Source organism: Sander lucioperca, chromosome 7 (genome assembly GCF_008315115.2).
Source record: "Sander lucioperca isolate FBNREF2018 chromosome 7, SLUC_FBN_1.2, whole genome shotgun sequence".
Taxonomy (NCBI): Eukaryota; Metazoa; Chordata; class Actinopteri; order Perciformes; family Percidae; genus Sander; species Sander lucioperca.
The window spans coordinates 2,944,342-2,966,056 of NC_050179.1; the positions used below are offsets into that span (position 1 = coordinate 2,944,342).

At 42.9% G+C, this 21,715-nt stretch overlaps 1 protein-coding gene across 1 annotated transcript in view; it reads right to left on the bottom strand.

Annotated features, from left to right (window-relative positions):
- Positions 1-1,237: 1,237 nt before the first annotated feature.
- Positions 1,238-21,715, bottom strand: part of mrpl23 (mitochondrial ribosomal protein L23) — a 55,178-nt gene continuing 34,700 nt past the window's right edge. Inside the window, exon 5 of the mRNA XM_031283113.1 lies at positions 1,238-2,265. Coding sequence (XP_031138973.1) covers positions 2,101-2,265 — 165 coding nt within the window. The 3' untranslated portion in view covers positions 1,238-2,100. The remainder of the gene's footprint in view (positions 2,266-21,715) is intronic.

The following is a 21,715-nucleotide window of genomic DNA, read 5'->3' on the forward strand; positions in this document are numbered from 1 at the left end:
TTCTACTAGAACATGTTTATCTGCTTTAATGTTCAAAAAACATTTTTTCTCATACAGTCTGGCTGAAAATAGCTGTATTCTCCCTGAAACGCTCGGTTTTAGCACCTGCCTCTTTGAGCCCCCCTCCCCCCTCCTGAAAAAGCCCAGTCTGCACTGATTGGTCAGGGTTTCCGGGTCTTCCACATCTGCCTCTAAGAGTCTCTGCACCGTCATTGCTGCCGGGGAATGACTGTAATGGCACTTTCTACCTACATATAGCATAGTTGTGACATCTCAACCGTACGGCAGTCCTGATGTCTCGTTTAAAGGCACAGTTTCTGAATACGGGCTGTGTGCGTTTCTGTGTGGATTAAACATTTTGATACTTTTACAGTATTTATATAGCACCTCGACCTGCTTTATAATAAAGACATGGAAATCTCACTTTTTAAACAGAGTAATATCAGCACCTCAATGCCCGTTTACAGTATGTATGCACAAGTGTGTATCTGACTTTAGAAGGCACAGGGTATCCCCAGTACAAGGGGCAGATTAATGCTTGGCAAATACCAGAACTTAATTTCTCAACTTTCATGTGGGGTCAGTTCAGGCAAGGAGGAGAGCGAGAACAGGAATTTGGTTCTCTGTTGTCTCTCTATTTAGTCTCTCTGTTGGTTAAGCAGCTGTTTCTCTGGAGGTCCGGACTGGGAAACAGAGAGAGAATGAGCAGAGAAAGAAGAAGGAAAAAAAAGTGAGAGTGAGGCAGACAGAAAAGAAATTGAGTGGCTTTGTAACAGGAGGCTTGTTTTGTTCCAAATCTGATTGCTTTATAGCAATGCAGGGGGTGAGTGGTTCCAGGCAGCAGACAATGGGCCAACAGGATCAATATTGACATTCTCCTTAGTGATAGCTGAGTTGGCTGGGTAAGGTCAGGGACTGGACCTTTGTATTAGCCAGCCAGCATTAGTGGTCACGGCTGGGGGACACTTACTGTAACCTTAGCCTCTCAGCATAATGGAGGGTCTGAGCGAGCCCAGGAGAGGTCCCTCCCCTTTATGGCCCTTATTACCGTAAGAGAGCTCAGTCCTCCAGTGGCCCGATTCAAACACAGATCATTACTTTGTCAAAACAGCTACCAGACCACATTGGCACACGCGCAGGCCAGCTTGTGTGGCGAACAGCGTCTCGAAGTGCCAGTTGTTGAGCGCAGCAGCCATGGGAGATGAGGCGAGGAGAACACAAGAAAAAGTAAGCAGAGCACTTTTGATGACCGTTTATTAGTTCTTATTCCAACAGCACTTACAATTAGACAGATTCACTGGCAAGTCCTGCATGCTAGGCAAACACACACAAACACTGAGTACAATCTTTTCTCAGTTATGGCAAGAGGTGCTACCACAAAATAATAAAACACTCCAGCAAATTCCATGTCGTTGCTTTGCTGAAAAAACATCTCAATTGTTGTTTACCTAAAGTGGTCAATTAATCCAAGGCAAACTCATAAAAGTGGAAAGGATGTGGGTTGTCCAGGTAGTCTGATCCAACTGGCTGAGAGTCAGAGCAACTAGGGATGCCACAATATACCCTTTCCCAGCGTGGCAGAGGAAGAGGAGAGTAGGGGAGGGACAAGGAGAAGGAGGGACAGCAGAGGCGACAGACGAGAAGGAAAGGAAACTCCTGAGGAAAGAGGAGTCAAAGGAAGAAGAGGTGCAGAGGTACTGGTGCCAAAGAGGAGGGGTAAAAGGAGAATGAGGTAAAACAGGAAGTGTGGGAGGAGGAAGGAGAGGAGGTCATCTGAGGTGATGGAGGTTCTGTACGGTGGGCTGGTTTCCTGAAAGAGCCTCTCTCCTCCTCCTGTGATTCTGTTCTGGCTTGGGTTATTGGATCGTAGCTGCACAAACTCACACACTCACTCTCACTCACTCACTCACTCTCTCACACACACACACACACACACACACACACACACACACACATGCTCATTCTTCTTTACTAGTGAGTATTTCTTACAGAAATAGAAGTGACATCACAACAGTCGCGTTGTAAATCAATATATCATGCTCCCAATGAAACACCCACGCCACACCATATGAGCACAGAGGTCCCGGTCAGTGGGCTGTCTCAGAGTCCGAACCACTCTGTGACCCCTCCTCTCCTGGGGTCGAGTTTCTGCCTCTGCTTCTCGTCCTCCATGAACTTCTCCTGCATCTCTTCCATGGAGCCCTCCGTCGGCATCCGCTCTTTTTCCGGGAAGATGTCAGGGAAGGTGAACGTCTGGCCCTGGGCCTGGGATGCAAAGGCAAAAAAAAAAGAGCAAAATAAGCTAAGAAACCATCATGTCAATACCTAATAATAAGAGGAATTAGTTTATTTTCTACTTAAAATCATTTCACAAACTGCAGTGTCAAACTGCATTTTCCTTTAACCATTTCCCTTTTCTTTGCAGAGAGAAGTGAGATACTGATTTGGAATTCAGGACACGGTTTCTCCCTCTATATTCCTCTTCCAGTTACACAAACGCTCTCTTTCTCTCTGGCATTCAATTTCTCCAACTCTCTCTCACATTTAATCTCTCATCTCTCTGGTCTTGATTTATTCAGAGGGAAAGGATGGTATCCATTATTTATTCCATACCAACCCATCTTTGGCCATGGCTAATGCATCACTGGCCCAACCGTAATCTGTCAGGCCACCGTAGAGTACAGTACAGTACACACACATGCATGCCTGCACACCCACGCACAAAACAAATAACAGGTCAGTGGGTGCAGGCATGCACACATATCCATAGCCTATCCCTTCAGCCTCGCCCAGACACCTGGCAACACAAATTTACTGTTATCAGTATCAGCTGGAGCCAAATCATTGCTGTCCTCAAATGACTCAACTTCATATGAAGCTGGATCATAACTTTTGATGATGAAACGCACTTACATGTGTCATTTTTATCTCTGTGTTTGGATTTTGTGCAAACTGCTAATCCTAACAAATGCTCCCAAAGTAAATAATGATCACTAACATTGTAGTTTCACACCAAACAACAGCTTCCAATCCTTAATGACAAATAGTCAAATGTCCTTATGTGACTCAAACTTCTAAATTCTTTTAAATAGAGGCAGACCACTATAAAATGAATTGCTTCCATGAACACAATTGTCAATCAACTATTCTGTTTAAAAATGTGAAATATTTTGTTTGGGGTCAGTGTGTAGGCGTTAAGGAATGGTCTGGCTCTGATGTGAATGTTACTTTGTCTGTCTCCAACCCCCAAAATACCAAGAGAAACATGCATATAATTACCACATAGCATGGTTTAATTCCCAAAGGGGGAGACAACATGAAGCTCACTCAGCCAAAGATACAGAATGGAGCTGGCTTGTCTACTCCATACCTTGGGTATCATTATTGTATGCTTAGACTTGTAAATGTGTGTGATCAGGTGCATGTTTGTATGTGTTTTGTTATGGTATGTTATGACCAGGTAAGACCATAATATCATTCATATTAAAACAAAAAATAAAGACTAGGACAAGATACACATTAGAGCTTTATAACACACAAAGAAGTTATGAGATGCTCCTTACTTACAGTACATACGTTGTACTTACATACAAACATGCGTATACGCACCGAAATGAGCTGCACCAAATTTGGCTGCGCTAGAGCTCGTTTCCGGTTGAACCAAGTTTCACAGAGAAAAACAAGTTTTTTAAGTTTTTTAAAAGCAGCAGACTGGTTTGAAACCCTATTTTGTCTTTAGTTTTATGTGCATCCAACATGCATAGTGTTTGCTGCTGCCAGAGGACACTGTTAATAGCAGAGGCTTTATGCCAAAATGACAGCATATAATATGCTTCTATTAACACAAAGTTATGTAATGTGAAGTAATGGGGAGAATATGCAAATGAGCTACTGAACATGTGCCAGAGTCCCTTAAGTAGATTAAAATACAACAACAAATAGTTAAACTACACAATGCTAATGCTGCAAAAAGTATTTTTAGTTCCAATTCCGATCTAGATTTTTGTAATATGTTATTTAAAAAACAACAATGAGTTAGCTTAAAGCCAAAAACAATGTGCCCTAATACGCCACTGTCTATTTTCTTTTTATTTGTTGGAGAGACAACAGTCCACCTTCCACAAGAATTTCTTAGTTACGGACTAATCCTAATTAGGAGGTTTTCAGTGAAAAACAAGACACCCTGGTGGGAGATACTGGCTGGGACTTAGCCTACAGAAATCAGGAGGTCATTGCATTAAGATATTAACCACAACCCAGTCTTTATGTGTGTGAACTACAATCGAGCCTTACATGTCCATTCTGACAATACTGGCGTGACCAGGCATCTAACGACATACAACCATCCAAAACACAACTATTATGGAAAGAACTATTTTGGTATGATACTTAACACAGACTTGAATTCATGTTACTCTCTAAAACCTGGCCATTTGGGTCTCTGATACCAGCTTTGAGGAGCAGCTAGAGCAAAACATGCACAACCTTCAATCAAAAGAAAAACCACCCTGGTTTTGTGTTCCTGTCTTGCGGCAACGCCTGTATTGCAAACTACAGGAGGTTTTCTAGTGAGTGCAGAAATGCAGGATGAGAGACAAGAGTGCAGACCCAGTGAGGAGGAGAGGGCTTAGTCAGGCACAGGCAAAGAGCTGCCAAACACCAAAGAAGCACCTGGAAACCGACTGGCCTGCCAAGGCCCTCTGTGTCTCTCTGCACTCGCACACACTGCCATCGAGGAACGCATAATCCAGAACATAAACACTGGTCCAGGCCAAGGGAAGTTTGCTGCAGGAGAAGGACAAGGAGGCAGCAGGGAGAAAGATTGGTGTAGACGATGTGAGGATGTGACTTGGGACGAGGAAGAGGAAAGTAGGGGTGACTGAGGAAGGGGTCTACCACAGCGGTATAAACACCAGACCTGGCAACGGAGGGAAAGAATGAAGCAGTGAGCCAAACAAGACTTCGCCCAACTTGAACCAAACCTTGTCGCATGACAATTCCTAGTTATACGGCGCAGCACTGGACACCTTGTGTATACACATGGCGAAGATTAATACCGGCCTCAGAGAGCACGATTCACAAAAACAAAGCCCTGAGATTGAAATCAACAAAGCCATGAGACTCATTAAACAATGTGTCTGGCGTCTTTCAGCAGTGAGAGAAAGTGCTGGCAGAGAGCATTCTTATTTTTGTTTGAAATATATACATCGCACCTAAGCAGAGGCAAAGCCCATGTCCCCTCAGCTCCCCCTCTTTGTGCTCAGAGCAATGTGCTGTGTGTCTGTCTGCCTCTCTCTACTTGTGTATTTGTGTGTGTGTGTGTGTGTGTGTGTGTGTGTGTGTGTGTGTGTGTGTGTGTGTGTGTGTGTGTGTGAGAGAGAGAGGGGGGGGGGGGGGAGTGTATGTATGAGGGACCGAGGACCTGGCCAAAAAGGACAAAAGTGGAGCAAGACAGTCAGGCATTACGTACAAGGGTTTTCTTTCTGTTACCTACTACGCATCCTACACGACAGATTGTAGGAGTGGATATGTTTCCTCGCTCTGCCATCATCTTCACCATGCTCCCAATTGAATCAAGCTGCCTTTCAGGAATATTGGGACAAGGCCCAACACTGCTAGTGATGTTAACATGCTCCTCTTACGCACATGAACAACCCATTACACCCACAGTTTTCCTTTCAATGGGAAAAGAAGGAGAAACATTGGGGTTGGGGGGTTAAGAGGGGAAGGCAAATGTTGTCATTGACTCACTACCAACCCATCTCACTTTCCCCATCTGTGTGTATGTTTCCTTATTAAGCTCTAATTTAATGTCTTGCTCTGTTCCAGGAAGCGTGTATTTAGGGTGTCGGTCTGCGCTATGTCATTTGGGGACCACTGTCAAGACTTTTAACCAGTTGATTGGGGACATCTGTCAAATTAGGGACAGCTGGTGTGCCCGTATTGTTTTCACAGCAGTTACATTCAGAAAATGGTTTGTGTATTTATTGGTATGTGCTGCTTGCCTATAGTTGGTGGAAGCCTTAAGGGTACAAATGTACTCCAGTGAAATGTCCCTAAACCAAACCTGGTTTCATGTGGATACAACAGAGTCTTACACAAACCCTAAGTAATCCTGTTTGCAGCCCCAGAGGGAAGGAGGGAAAGAGGAGAGTGAAAAGAGAGAAGACCAGGTGAGAGATGGAAAGAGTCACACAATGGACAACTGTATTCTGATTGACCTTTGCTTCTGATCTGTAGCAAACAGTTACAGTAACAAAAAAAAAAGGCGTAGTTTGGGATGGGGGGAGAAATGTCCTGGTGTGTGTTTGTGTATAACAATTTCCCGCTTAAGAGAAGAAAAAAAAAAATAGAAGAATGTTGAAAAAATTGACAAATGTGTGTTCGGCATCCTTGGAATGCATGTGAAATCAATACAGGGAAAATATGACAGGGGTGACTCTTTTATTATTCATGAGCTTAGATTTAAGTATGAAATATGAAAGCCATAGTTGTTCTGGCTTGATGTGTTAAAATGTCTTTGATAAAAACAGGAAGGTGCCGGTGCACAGTGCTTTTCCGACCTGGAGCTGAATAGAACATTATGGCACAGTAGGCAACTGAGGACACAAAAGGCTGATTCAACCTGCTGCTCTGAGAGTTAAAACATACGGGACATGACTGGACTGGACTGGACCAGGACCAGACACCTCCATGTGACAGATACACATCAGCATTTAAATGCCTCTGAATGGGCTGCACAGTAAGCACAGAGAAAGAACTATGCTACAAATCTGAACTTAAAACAAAAACAAAAAAAGAGGCTTTCGAAGATGATTACTCAACCCCATTGTAGTAGGTTTGACTTCATTTTCCAATTTCCTCAATCCACAGGACAGCCTCCATGGTATCCGATTTTATGTGCTCTGGAATGAAATCGGTTTGGAGCAACATTTTATTACTTTGAAGACTGTTTAACAGCCGTAAAGCTACTCTTGAGGTCTAATGGTGACTTCCATTCAGATAATGTAGACAACAAACTGAATCCATCTTTTACGACCTGAAATCAGCCTTTCTTTTGTGCTCTCTCGAAAACCTCGAGATGTGACTGAAGGGTGGGGGCCAAGTACACTGACTTCTTAAATGACCGCAACTGACCAAATTAAAGAACAGAGGAGCTCTAAATCTGGTCACAGAGACTGAAAAGTCTTTAAGTGGTCTGGAAATGTGAAACTCAGCCATTCACACCAGCCAGTCAGACTGTCAGACAAACTACATATCCCTTTTATTGATGAGGGACAATCCAGAAGGCATCAGAAGATGGAGCCATTCATAAAGCAGTCAATACAAATCAACCAGATGTTGGCGGTTGCCATTAGAGTACGGCCAAATCTGGACCGCACACTGAAACGGAGAAGTGTTGACGACGCGGTGAGAAATCTCATGAGGCTGTGGCTCATGCGGCTGCGGTGGCAGTGTGGTGATGTGGTGGGGTAAACCCTGGCAAAGCTCAGAGACAACTTGAGTAGTAGTAGGTGTGTGTGTGTGTGTGTGTGTGTGTGTGTGTGTGTGTGTGTGTGTGTGTGTGTGTAAACCTTGTTTAACTAGGGAATTGTGGACTGCAGCATGCATCATGCTTTTTTTCGGCAACTCGTGCAGTTGTCCACATCGACACCTGAAGCCGTGAGATGCTGATTAAAAGAGCCACCATTTTGTTTCTGTTGGCCAGTAATCAGCTCCACTTGACCAGTTGGAGGAGATTATGCGCCTTGCTCAAGCGCAATTCAACTCGAGGGATGAGCATTTACTACACTCTTTCCAAACAGGCTTTAACAGCCACACACAAACAGACTGTGGCTTTTAAAAGGTGTGATCACACCTTTGTGAGCCTGTTTTCTTTGGTCTTAACCACAGATGAAAACGCTGTTGCATTTTTCTTTTCAGTTCATTTAAGTTCACACAGTAAACAGATAGGCCTCAGGATAAACGCTGGGAAGACCAAGGTCATGAGGCTCAACACCAAAACCCACCAACCTATCACAATCGAGGAGCAATCCCTGGAAGATGCGGTTGAGTTTGTATACCTGGGAAGCAACATGCCTTTAGAACGCTCCGACCTGTATGGCTCTCTTCCCAGCTCTCTAGAAACACCAAAATCAGAATCTTCAATACAAATGTCAAATCGGTCCTTCTATATGGCTGTGAAACCTGGAAAACCACCAAGTCATATATATATACATATATATTAACAACTGTCTCACTGTCAACACGACATCAAATGTAGTAGAGGTCGACTGATATGGGTTTTCTCTGGCCGATGCCGATCTTTAGAAATCAGGGTCAGCCGATGGCCGATAAATGCTGCCGATTTATTTTGGCCGATATTTGGCCGATATGTGGTTTTTTAAACCTCTATTTGAAAGATAAAATGTAACACTAATATACACAGAATTTCTCAACAAAAACATTTATTGAACACTTCACCAATCTACACTTGTATACTTCAATTAAAAATGTATAATGTAAAAACATACTGTATATTGTATAAATAATGTATGAAAAATATATTAAATAAACGAAACAGGTAAGAAGAAAATAAACTGTCAAATAAACCTTTCAATGAAAAAATAAAGTTTAGTGCACTTAGCAGCATTAGCAACTTCTGAGAATACAAATCTGCAAGCTTCACAGAAAGTGACGTTATTATTAATCTCAACACTAATTCCTCCTAACTCCTGTTGAATCACATAAGACTAGGGCTATCTAAAGTCAATTCTTGTTCACCTTGTTTGTTAGATCATTGTTCATTTGTTGAAATGTTTTATCTGTGTTTTGGGGACCCTACTGTTACATGTCCTGTTGCACTCATTAGGATCTTATCTGAGCAGATTTCTGTCATTCAAACAACTCTTAGCTGTAATTTAAAACTCGTCCAGCCAATTTAATAAAATTAAGGGTTTTATTCGTGCTCGAGTCCATAGATGCAGTTAATGGATACAGGCACGGAGAACTGAAGGCTCTGTTAGCAACGATTAGCTCCATTAGCGGTTAGCTCCAGTTAGCTCCGTTTTAGGAGTGGATGAGACTGCCACAGACAGGGGTAACAACCAGACTCTGATAAATGACATTCAGGGAGCTTTCACAGCGGTGTGGCCGCGGTGTTTTGTACGGTTTTATTAGTACAGTTAATCCCAAGGCAAGAACACCAGCAATATGCTACTACTAATGGTAGCGTCTGAACCTGAAGTGACTGTGCGAGACACACGGCAAGACTTCACGAGGGGAGGGGCTGGAGGCAGCTGGTCTGGGTCAAGCCCCCAGGAAGAGCGCCGAGTCTAAAAGCCACCATGGGCTTAGCGGATAGGGGTGGTACTGCACCCCATGGCCCAGAAAGACTTTTCACATAGACTTTGCATGGCGAAAGAAACGTCTATATTTCAGCGGATAATTTGTTTCTGGGTATATCAACTTATGGATGAGCTTTGTTCACGAAACTGCAGGCTAACTGCTAGCGCTAGTTAGTAGCTAGCTAGCTAGTAGCACAACATCATTATTAAATCTCCTTGGTTGTCTAGCTAAAGACATCTATCGTTTATTTAGCTAAGCATGTAAACGATCGGGAACAACAAAAACACAATGTTTAACGTTAGTGAATATTTTAGACAATGAAAACGGCGAGTTCATGAGTTCGCCACTTGTAAGAGACACGACAGAGAAGCTCATGAACGCGCATGTTGCTACCGGTTGCTACGACAACGCAAACAAATTGTTGCTAGTGCGCATGCCCATCGTGAGCCAACCAGCGTTATGGGCCAACAATGCGGAAGAGCAGAGCTCCATGTTTGCTTTATGTGCTTTTGAGCACTCTCATTGGAATGTACGGGGGTCCTGCCGAACACTGTATCCAGTTCTCTTAATACATACATGGTCTGGGTGCGCTGTAAAAAATGTCGCCTATTCATGTTTTTAACACTAGGTTGCCCGCAGATGCACCTGCCTATTAATCGGCTTGATATACTGGGATATTGGCCGATGCCGATTATGTTAAAAAATGCCAAAAATCGATCGACCTCTAAAATGTAGACCTGTGGAGATGCATGAACCAGGAGCAAATCCACATTGAAATCAAATCCAGAAAGTGGGGATGGATCGGTCATAAACTTAGGAAAGATCCGAGGAACATAGCAAGACAAGCTCTGGACTATAATTCCCAAGGCGAGAGGAAGCTAGGGAGACAAATTTTGGAAGGCAAGGAGTGAGTGTGTGTGTGTGTGTGTGTGTGTGTGTGTGTGTGTGTGGGGGGGGGGCATAATCTCTGGTCTTCATACCAGATAAAAAGGAATTAGCTGACTACAGTGATCAGTACAGGCTGTGGTTTGCCCTTGGTTCATTTTGTTATACTAGCCTTTCCAAGCATGAGTAACTGCTGGCTATCCGATGTCAACATTCATCTCCTTGTACCAATAAGATCATATGAAGAAATGACCAAACAATGGACAACATGTTCATGAAAATGTTCAGGGGCTGTTTCTTGTAATAAGTTCACATTACATTCCCTGTTAAAAGTGGACATACCAGCTTTGCTTTGAATTATACTGTAATAAGACCTGAACAAACCAACAGAACTAAAAGTAGGAAGGGTGTTTTTCACAGCCAGTTGAAGAGGTCTTACCTGACCCTGTTTGGTGAAGTATGAAAGCTCAAACATGGTGCAGTCTAGGCTTGTGTCGATTGGCGATCAGGTCGTATATCGCAGATTGAAGTAATGATCGGTGATTGGGTTTTCCTACACATATATTTTAACTAACTTACTATCAGAACTATAATATCTAGAATCTGCGCCCTACTGTTTATTTTCTGGTGGAGCAGTAAGTCTGTCCGCTGAGCCACGTTAATCAGCACAAACAAGTGAATTTTAAATCCTTAACGTTAATTACAAAGGAGTTTGCAGTCTTTTTTCCATGCATCTGACATCTGATGGGCTGTGCTTCTTTCAGACAGTCACCCAGCCCCCCTGGCTTCCCGGCTGCTGCCAGGGGACGGGAGCTAACGTTACATTAGGTCAGCCCGCACCCATTAACGTTACTGGGGGCTAAGATACAGCAGTTAACGATCGAGTTTCCCTGGTGCTGAGCTCTGCCTCCTAGAACTACAGTTATTACATAATTATCACATTAGGAGGCAGAGGAACAGCTAAACATTTGATACGCTGATCAACAGAGAACTGGAGAGTGAGAGAAGCCACCGCTAACTGCTAAACTAAAGTAGCTAACAGAGCGAACACCGTGTAAATAACGGTGGGATTAGCTAGAAAGTCGCTAAAAGGAGATCACTATGAGTGCTTGAGTAGACTAGTGGAACCTTAGGTTTAAATGTAAAGTGGATAATTAGCCACTGTAATGATGAATATGACAAAAATAACTGTGTCAAGCTACCGAAGCAAGACAGTAGCAAAACAGAAGCATGTCAGCCAAGCAGGAGGCAGGACAGCCGAACCAGTGTTGCCAGTTTAATTGATGAAAGTGAAACCTGCTCAGCATATGCATAATATGCTATGTCCAATTACATGTTCAATGTAGACTATCGGCGATCTCTTGTAACCCAGATTGCCCAAGTCTAGTGCAGTCTTATAAAGTGGTCTTGCGTCATGTATACTAACAAAACCCACTGTAATGACTCTCCACTCTGAAAGGCTAAAAGACAGAAACCTAGGTTTGCACTCAAGTATTCAGGCCAAATCTGAAAACGCCCTAAAAAGCTACAGAGATCAACTGTATCAGTCCAGTCCAACACAGCCCCACTGTTGATCTTACCCCACACCTACAGAGAATCCTGTGCTCATATTGTGGAGCTCTACTCTATAGTTTCATAGCCCAATAGTGCATAATCTATGGGTGCTTTTTTTATCTGCAATCACAGAGAAGAAATAGTTGAAGAAAGGATTGGAAGAGGAGAAGAGATGATGACTAGCCTGATGACTGTAAACAGCTCCGGCTGCCAGGCCCCTGGGTGGGCCACACATTTACTCTCACTTTATCTCATTGATTGAGACACACACACACACACACACACACACTCTCTGCCTTGTTGTTCCTCCGTCCAGACCTTCTGGTACAAACCATTCCAGGAACAGAAGAGTGAGAAAGAAGGGAGGGTGAAGGCGTGAAGAAAGTCAATACCAAGAAGTAGACAAAACTGGACTGTTGTTCTCTCAGAAAAGGCAGTGAGGTAAGAATGATTCAATAGGAAGATGTAAGATAAAACAGTGAAAAAGTAAATTAAACAGTCAGGTTAGGAAGTTGTTGAGATGAAATGAGAGCCTGAAAGGCATTTAGCAAAGTAACAGCTGACAGAAAGAGCAAAATCGCCCTGTCTCTGTAAAAGACATAAGTGGCAGTGAGAGGAGAACACTAACCAATAGCATCCTGCTGTGGGTTTGTTCAGGGTCATGACCCCGGCCCTCCCTCCAATTACAATGACATCTCCTCCACAGCTCAGCAACAGCCAAATAACTTGGTCAGCTTTGGCTTGCAGCAGTGTATGTTTGTGTGAGTGTCCACGTCATTCACATTAATGGCCTATGGTACACATGACGGAGACAGACAATATTTTGGACAATGTTTACAGAATGTTTTGTGTGCATACATGTATATGTGGTCATGGGGAAATTAACTGCTTACTGTGTGATTACTGATTCAGCATTGATGAATAAAACCTCTTAAATCAGAATTCAGAGGTCTACTTATAATCACTAACTTGCCTCTGACTGGCAGCTTCTTTATACTTTTACTGTATATACTGCCATAAGATTAGATTTTGTGGGCAAATGTTGGAGTCTTAAGCCGCCTACACATGATCCGCGGTAAAACCGCTGTGCGTTGGCTGTTCCATTGTTTTCCTATAGGGAGAGCGGTGAGGGCCAACTTGGCGTCGCGCAGCGCTCGGAATTGCCGCCAAGCGCTGTGCTCAAAGTTTGAATTATTTCAACTTTGACCTCGTTGTTGCTGACCTTTCAAGGCGCAACCAATTCCAGAAGCAATGATAACGTATTCCTGCTGTCAGTACCCAATCCTTACCGCCTGTAAGATCCATTCTGCGCATGCGCATAAACTCAACGTGTTTTACGACACTCCCTGATCAGTTCTACGCTTGCGCACAGCTCTATGGTTACCGGAAGAAAACATTAGACAGTGACAGTAGACCGTTATGATGGCAGAGATGAAGTTTACAAGGTGTTTGCTGGAGTTGCCGAAAGTATCTGTTAATGATATACGGAGGGTCGTCTGGCCATCCAGTACAACACCATGTAGCAAATTAAATAAAGACTTCAAATTTTACGTTTCATCATTTCTTTGCATCTTTGAAGGTAATTTGCTAACGCTAGCTAGCCTGAGCTAGAAGCCTTCCTTTGGTGTTTTAAGTCATGACTCCGTCCTGCTTCAGGTTAATCATGCTTGAAATAAAGTTTAATCATGTGCATATACCTCTCACTTTATGTGTTTGTACTTTTATGAAAGTATCAGGTAAAAACAGGGCTACAAATGAGATCTCTGTGAGAGACCAGCATACTCCTAGCTAACTATTATGTAGCTCAATGCTGGACATTTCACCCCAAATTCCGGTCACTTTACTGTATTTGTATTTGTTTAGTATTTGGTTTAGAAGCTTTTATTGGTGATTTTTTATGGTACAAAGTCCTGCTACATACGTACATATATAGCTAGCTAGCTATATATGCTCCGCTATGTCGCGTTAGCATGCAGCTACACTAGTTAGCTATAAGTATGCTAACGTTAGATTGTAGTGGAACGAAGCAGCACTTTCTAACGTCAAAAATCGCAGATTAAGGGTTCTGAACCAAACACTACACAATCAGACATGTTTCAGCAGGAATGTGACCCGGAATTGGGGAGAATTTAACAACATTGCCAGCTAAGATGACATGTTTACTGCCGTTAGCATGTAGCTACTATAGTGGTATACAGCAGTGGTGTCTGGAAGAGCTGTCATTCCGTCTTCGAAAGGACACTTATGTACGTTTACACTTCATCGCATTAATAATATACAGTCTATGGTTATTAGTCAAGACGAAGTATTAAAAGTAAAAACATTAACATAACACAATGACGACGTTGCTACACGGTTTTGGATCAGTGACAACCGACAACAAGTCTTGATTGTTTGTATGACTATTGTATAATAAAGATTTAATACAAAAGTTGTGATGTTTGGTCGTAAAGTGTTTCAACGCATGCGTGGTACAAATCGCACAGGGACTGTCAGTACCCGATCCGTACCAAGCGTAGAACTGATCAGGCAGTGTCGTAAAACACGTTGAGTTTCTGCGCATGCATGAATTATGCGCATGCGCAGAACGGATCTTACAGGCGGTATAGATCGGGTACTGACACCTGCTCTGCGCTTTGCCTCTCTGCTCTGCGCCCTACCTCGCAGTTTTACCGTGTGTAGGCGGCCATTCTGCTAATAGATCTTTTTTTTAGCCTAATCACATTTAGTACGTTGCTGAGACAAAGTGGCCTTTTGGGATTTTCCTTCCATCCAAATTGACAAATTTTGAATTTTATGAAGTGGATAAAAAGAGTTTTTTCATTCATTTTTTTGTAGACGCCTTTTTGGTAACCACTTTGCTTTTACAGTGGCTGCTTCACAATGAAAGCAGTGTTTCACCAGTTTAATGCTTTTAATTTGAAACAGTTAAAAAAAAGGAAAAATATGTTCCGTTTGCATTAGCATTAACTAAATACAGCTCTGTTTTGATGTAAAGACAGTCAACAGTAAACAGCCAGGCTGTTATCAATTGGACAAAATTGCATTGGATTACATGAAACATTTTCCTGTGAATCCCTCATACTTAGGTAGGCAATCTAAGGCCCTGTTTACACGATGGCGCTCACGGGTGAAAACGACAAAATATTTTATTGGATGTGCCTTTCGTTTATACGGCGATGGCGTTTTTGGGACTCAAAAACGCAAAAAAAGTGAAAAAGTGGAAATCTTAAAAACGCTCCACCGTCGCGTTCCCGTCTAAAGGGTAAAAACGCAAAAGTCTGAAGACAGCGGTGTGGAGAGAGACGAGAAAAAGGCGTTCAGGTAGTCTGTTGTTACGGAGTAGGGTACGGAAATTATAGGCTCCTGTTATCTAAAAGATTTTCAATGTAATGACTCAATATTTAAATGATTTCGACAATGTGGATAAGGTTGTTATAGTTCGATGACCGTATGTAGGCTATTCATTTGAGGCAGCTGCCAGAGTAGGCTACAACGTTGCAGATGAAGAGAAAGAGAGAGAGCGAGTGGCAGCGGTCAGAGGAGGGTCTGCTTCAGCCTCCTCTGCCCGCTGCCTCTCGCTCTCAAGCAGCGGCTGAAGGGCTGCGAGGCTCAGGATATTGGTAGTGCTCCCGTGGGTGCTGTGCTGTGGCTTATCACGGTCGACTGTGTCGGTCATCATCAGACAAACATGCAACTCCACCTCCTCGTCTGTCCAGACAAAATTATCAGCTTTTGTTGTTCGCTTCGACATGTAGAAGTGATGACTGACAAAGAAGTGATGTGTAGATAGGAACATCCTAATCAGTTCCATGCACTGAGGAATTTTCTTTTAAATATTTCTAAAAAGTACTGCATTGGATTGGTATTGATACCTTATCTGAGTACCAAGTTATATCAGATTTGTTAATCCCTGTAATGGAAGTAATGGCAGTTCATCTGACACTTTTATGATAAATATTAACAATTATGGTATTGTTAATGTGGTCATACAGTTAGAAAAAGTACTTAAGATGCATCAAGACTTATATGTAATTGTGTGGTACCTAGAGACCCCCAGCCCTAGTGTGTACATGCTTTGTGGGACAAAGAGCAGGAGTCAGGCAGGTGGGTAAACACTGGCTCTGAAAATACTTTAAGATCTTTTGCAGGGACCCTCTGACGTACTTAGTGCAGAGCATCCAGTGATACATACGCACATACTGTACTTCTGCCCAGAGACAAACCGAGGGTGTGAGTGAGAAAGTGTATGTGTGTGTGTGTGTGTGTGTGTGTGTGTGTGTGTGTGTGTGTGTGTGTGTGTGTGTGTGTGTGTGCGTGCATGCATGGTAGTTTTCATGTCTGGGCATGTCTGCTCCCGGCCTGCTACTGGAGACATTGGACCCTGGTAACAGAGCTCTGAGGAAAAGATCATCACCATCTAAATACACACCCAGCCACCCACAAAGACGTTTACATCCATCTGGTCTTGAACTGGACACTCGAAGGATAACAACAACAATAACAGCCAAGAATAACACGACCAAATCTGTCGATATTAGTAATAACAACAAAGAGTGAATCATATAGCCTTCTAAGACGCCAACCTCTGTACCTTAGAGCCAAATCACACCTAAACCTCGCCTGTCTCAACCACCCACCCCCCATTACACACAAATACACACACATAAACAGCTGTTCACTATCATTATCCCCTCCATCTATGTCATTCAATGATCCACCCCCCCCTTCTCCCACCAACCCCCACAATGTACCCCATTTCTCTCTTGCAACGCATGTAAACAACCCTCACACAACCCCCCCCAATTTCAAGCATTTCCTCCACCCCCTCTCGGCCCAAGACCTAACTATCTAGGCTAACACACACACACACACACACACACACACATCCCTACATGCAACATAAACATCCAGGCAATGCCTCTGCCCCCTCCCTGACTCTAAGGAATGTGGGGACCAGCTGGTGGAGAAAATAAAAAATGAAGAAGCAATACCAAAACAGGAAATGCATCAGCAGGGGCCTATCAGAGGACTTTATCAGGCCAGTGGCAGCCCCACAGAGAACCTGGGTGGCGCCACATTGGTGATTGGCTGATCAAAGTGGCAGCTGTGTCATTACAGGTCAAGAGGTCAGGGGTAATCAAGAAAGGTTACAAGCATGCACTCATGTGTGCATGCTTGTGTGTGTGTGTGTGTGTGTGTGTGTGTGTGTGTGTGTGTGTGTGTGTGTGTGTGTGTGTGTGTGTGTGTGTATGTTGCCATGGCTATCTATATGTAAGGGGAAACCTGGGAGGAAATGAGGGTGATGAGAAAAGATGCTGCAGAGAGAGATAAAGAATCAATCGAAAACGACAAAAAGGAAAGACGGAGAAATGGAGCTGTTCTGCTTTTCAGACGTTTTTCCAGCTTTTCCTTCTTTTGTTTTGTCTTGATATAAATGTCTGACAAACATTTGCCGTGGCAATACATCTGCCGCACGGTCATGTCATTGAAGCTTGTATCATCTGAACTAAATCAGGCGTAAAGAGTCAAACGTGTGAGAAAGAAAACAGGGAGCCTCGACTGAAGCCATTCAAAAAAAAAAGGTTTGCGTGTCAGATTCCAAACCGGATGCTTAAGACCCTGCTCAGTTCTCTATAATTCATGTTCTCTCTCCACTGAGCTCTTATGAAACCTACACATGCACTCTCACACAGCCACACAGGATTTTACTTAGGGGTGAATTTTCCAAATCAGGAGACACATAGGGAGATGGTGGGCTTTTCAGTGAAGCTTGATTGCCAAGAAAAGCTTCTCCTGATATTAGGCTCACCACCAGCATACATGCATGCGCGCACACTCACACGCACACACACACACACACACACTAATTAGTGTATCAGCCCATTCCTTCCTTCCGAAGATTTATACGCCTTGAATGCTGACAGATACATTTAAGTGAAAGTAGGGCTGCATGACTGTGGATGAAAGGAAAATCATGACTTTCTCACATAGAACTAGTACTACAATTTTCTCTCCCAATTCTTAGTAAAAACATGTACTAAAAATGTTGCATCTATAATGTCACTGGGCCTACAGGAGCTCACTGGGCATAGTGATGCACCGAATAAGGCTCTAGTTTGGCAGTTAGAGAGCAGAGATTTTCTGGTAGATCATCAGGGAAAGTTTATTTGGCCTTGATAGCTTCATCACATTGTGTTTTGTGGTGATAATTGTGGTGATTGTATAAATATGTGGTGTTTTACTGTGGAGCAGAACATTGTGTGTGAACATTGTGTGTGCAGTATATGCTTTTGACTGTCAGCATCATCATTATATTAGTGTAAGTTAAAAACAACAGAATATGACCCTTTATCAAGTATGAGCAAAATGTTGCTAGAACTGGGATTAGATAAATGCTCTTTGCATATTTATTGATTTTAGACTAATTTTGTTGTTCATGTGTTTGTGCATTTTGTTTAAATATAACCAGGCTCGTCGTTAGGCCTATTTTAGGGGTGCTAAAGCTACCCTAAAATAATAGCGCCCCTAAAAAATAAGAACAACAATAATAATTAGATTTTTTTTACAGTGCACTCTGTATCACTAACTATGGTAAATCAATCTTCCTTCACCATTCATCTGTGTGTCGGTGTGTAGTGTGTCTGTTTTAATTCTATTTTACAACTGTCAGCTGGTCGAAATGGCAGTGTTAGAGGTTCAACAAGCGTGCACGGTAACGGTATGTGGACGAGCGAGGTAGAGAGTTAGCTACTGAAGAGAGCCAAGCGGCATTAAAACAAAGCAGAGAATCAAAGATTCTGCAACTGTATCAAGCATCTCATTATCACTAACCGTATCCCCATTCATATTTAGATGCAACAAATTGCATTGGTGTGAACTGGCAGCTTTCAGAGCGTTGCAGACCAGAGGGTTGCAAGTAACTGAAGGATTCATCTCGTCTCGTCGTTACTCTTTGGTCTGAACTCGCTACTGCGCACATGCGCACGCACGCACGCACGCACGCACGCACACACGCACGCACGCACACACACACACGCAGATGAATGGTGAAGGAAGATTGATTACATGTAGTGGGGGATACCGAGTGAAATTGTAAGTTGTTTTAACGACCTGCTTACCTTTAGCTACGTTTTCTTGAGGTAAAGGAAAGGGGATATTTTGGGAATATTGCGAAATACAAAAAATAGTTAACCTAGCAAGCTGTCCACAGCTCTTTATTCATTGCCAATAATATAGTCTATCTCTATAGTATTCTAAAACAATATCAGTCCCCATAGAATGTTGTTGTCACTGAAAACTAAATGTCATAGGGTCCCTGTTAATGCTATTGTACCGGTGTATCCTTCAATTCATTGAGCAGATGGATATTGGAAGATATTTTATTCGAAGAGAGAAAGAGAAGAAGGAGATTGGCAGGGCAGTTGATTCTGAGGGAGCCAGCGTGATTGAGGTCAGTAGTGGTCTATAGGTCTAAAGAAATGTGGGGTGTTTTGTTTACTTCTAACAATAAGCATTTGTTGGCAGGTCTAGGCACTAAGGCATAGCCTAAACTAAATTATTTCATTATATTTATTATATATGCTAGCTATATTCATCCTTTTCAATACTGCACAGCATTCATTGGCTGTGATAAATTAAATAAATATGTAAATGTTGCCTAAATGTAGGCCTTAAAATTCTGGTTCTTGGGTTATACTGTATGCAATGACACTCTGATTGAACCAACCCACAGTGCAGTTGCAGCAATTAGTGTAATTAAATAGCATTATTTGGACAACTTATCTTATAGAGAGAGGAATTAGATATACAGTAGTATGCTATTACTTTATCACACATTTACATGAGCAGACAGATAGCATTTAAGTCATTGCTTACAGAAGAACTCATCAGGATCAAAGTCTGGCCGAAGTAAATTCCCCCATGCAGCTTTGATGTGTCTAAAAGCTAACATTACAGTAACTTTTGTTGAACAGAGTAGTTAATAGAAGAAGAGGATATGTCTGTCACTTTTTACGTGTTAACATCTTGGTTTCTTAATTGGTTGTTGAAATAAGTGTGGCTCTATTACAGTAACAAAATGCATGTTACAAATACATTGGGGGCTAAGCACCCCCTGTCTTTAAATCCTAGTGACGTCCCTGAATATAACTGTCCAGAGTGGTTGGTTAAAATGAACAAGACACTGCCAGGTTATTTGAAGATGATAACTCTGGATATTTTACATTATAATTCTTTTAACTAATTATACCCACAAGAAATAGCATAAGAGGGATGCCTTTTGCTCGGTAAAGTAGAGTTTCAAATTTCAACAACTAGTTACTGTATTCTAGGCTACTGAAAAACAACCTGGCATACAGGAGAAATATTGTCATGTAAGAATTACTAGTGGTATGAATTGAAATAGCATTTTTCATATGATTAATCGCCCAGCCCTATGTGAAAGACAAAAGTGAGACGGACACAGAGGAGAAGAAAGCACTGGGGGAAAAGTGGCAGAAGTTAAAAATGTTAATTGGCGTGATAAGCGAGGGTGAGGCGGCACAGGGAAGGGAAGGAAGCAGAGCGGCAGGCAGGCAGGCAGGCAGACAAGGCTGTGTGAGGAAAGCCTGTGTTTGCGTGACAAGGTGGGAAGGAGGAAAAGGGAGGGAAGGAGAGTGGGAGCCACGATGATCCAAATAGTTGAAAATAATAAAATTCCACACAGATAAGCAAGATTTCCCCCTCGAACCGACCGCCTGATTCAGCACCTCCAGCTTCGCTCAGAGTGGACAACATGAACAGGAGGAGGGGTGGAATCACAGGGATTTGCACCCCCTTATCCTGTACCCCCCCCCCCCCAGCCCAGCCAGATAGACACACAGTCACACACACCCTAGAGGGTCTATTGTTAAGCAACAAGGAGTCAATAACAGATAGGAGATAAGAGGAGGCTAGAGAGAGAAGCTGTACAGCAAAACGTTGCCATCTAGTGTCAGTCAAAAAGACAGGAGAGCCAGATTTGGCCACAGCTTACCTCTCATAATCACTCCCAATCCAGCTGTTTCTCCCTCTCTCCCCCCTTTTTAGCAGTGTCATAACTCCTCCATGTTTGCCACTCAGTCTCTCTCAGTCTCTCTCAGTCTCTCTCAGTCTGTCTCTCTCTCTCTCAGTCTGTCTCTCTCTCTCTCTCTCTCTCTCTCTCTCTCTCTCTCTCTCTCTCTCCCTCCCCCCCCCCCCCCCATGGATCAGGCAAGGGTGGAGAAAGCGACAGAAAGAACACGGGAAATGAGCAATTTGAATGAAGCTACCACTTATTCTACAACTGTTGGTCCAAACCCATATCTTGTTTTGTTCTGTGGTCGTCAGGTCGGGACACTGCTATGGGGAACTGAGCAATCTGACTGGTGCAACTGGTTTGCTGCATTGCTGTCAGTGACAAGGCCCCTGGAGAGAAACCCTTGACACCTTATTTACTTTTTTTTATGATTATTGTTTTTTATGAAAAACCAGCCTGCTAGAGGCGAAATGAGCAGTTTCTGCCTGTCTGTCTGTGCGTGTGTGTGTGTGTGTGTGTGTGTGTGTGTGTGTGTAAATGTTAAAAAGCAGTAGTTTAAGTGTTTAAGTTTGTTTGTAACTTAAAGTGCATTTCATAATTGTATTTAGAGGTTGTACCAGAATAGGTTTATGTGGTTTCATTTTCAAAAAACAGCATATTTTTGTTGTACTGCACATTGCTGCAGCTCCTCTTTTCACCCTGTGTGTTGAGCTCTCTGTTTTAGCAACAGAGTGAGGCATCTCACTTCTGTTCCATCTTTGTTGGGAGTCGCACATGCGCAGTATATACTCAGTCAGTGCTTAGGCACAGACATTAGTAATGGGGAGAGTGTAGACTAACGTGACTAGATAGAACTATGTGTGAAAGTTACGGACATGGCGGCAGTAGATCAACCATACATGTTCGAACCAG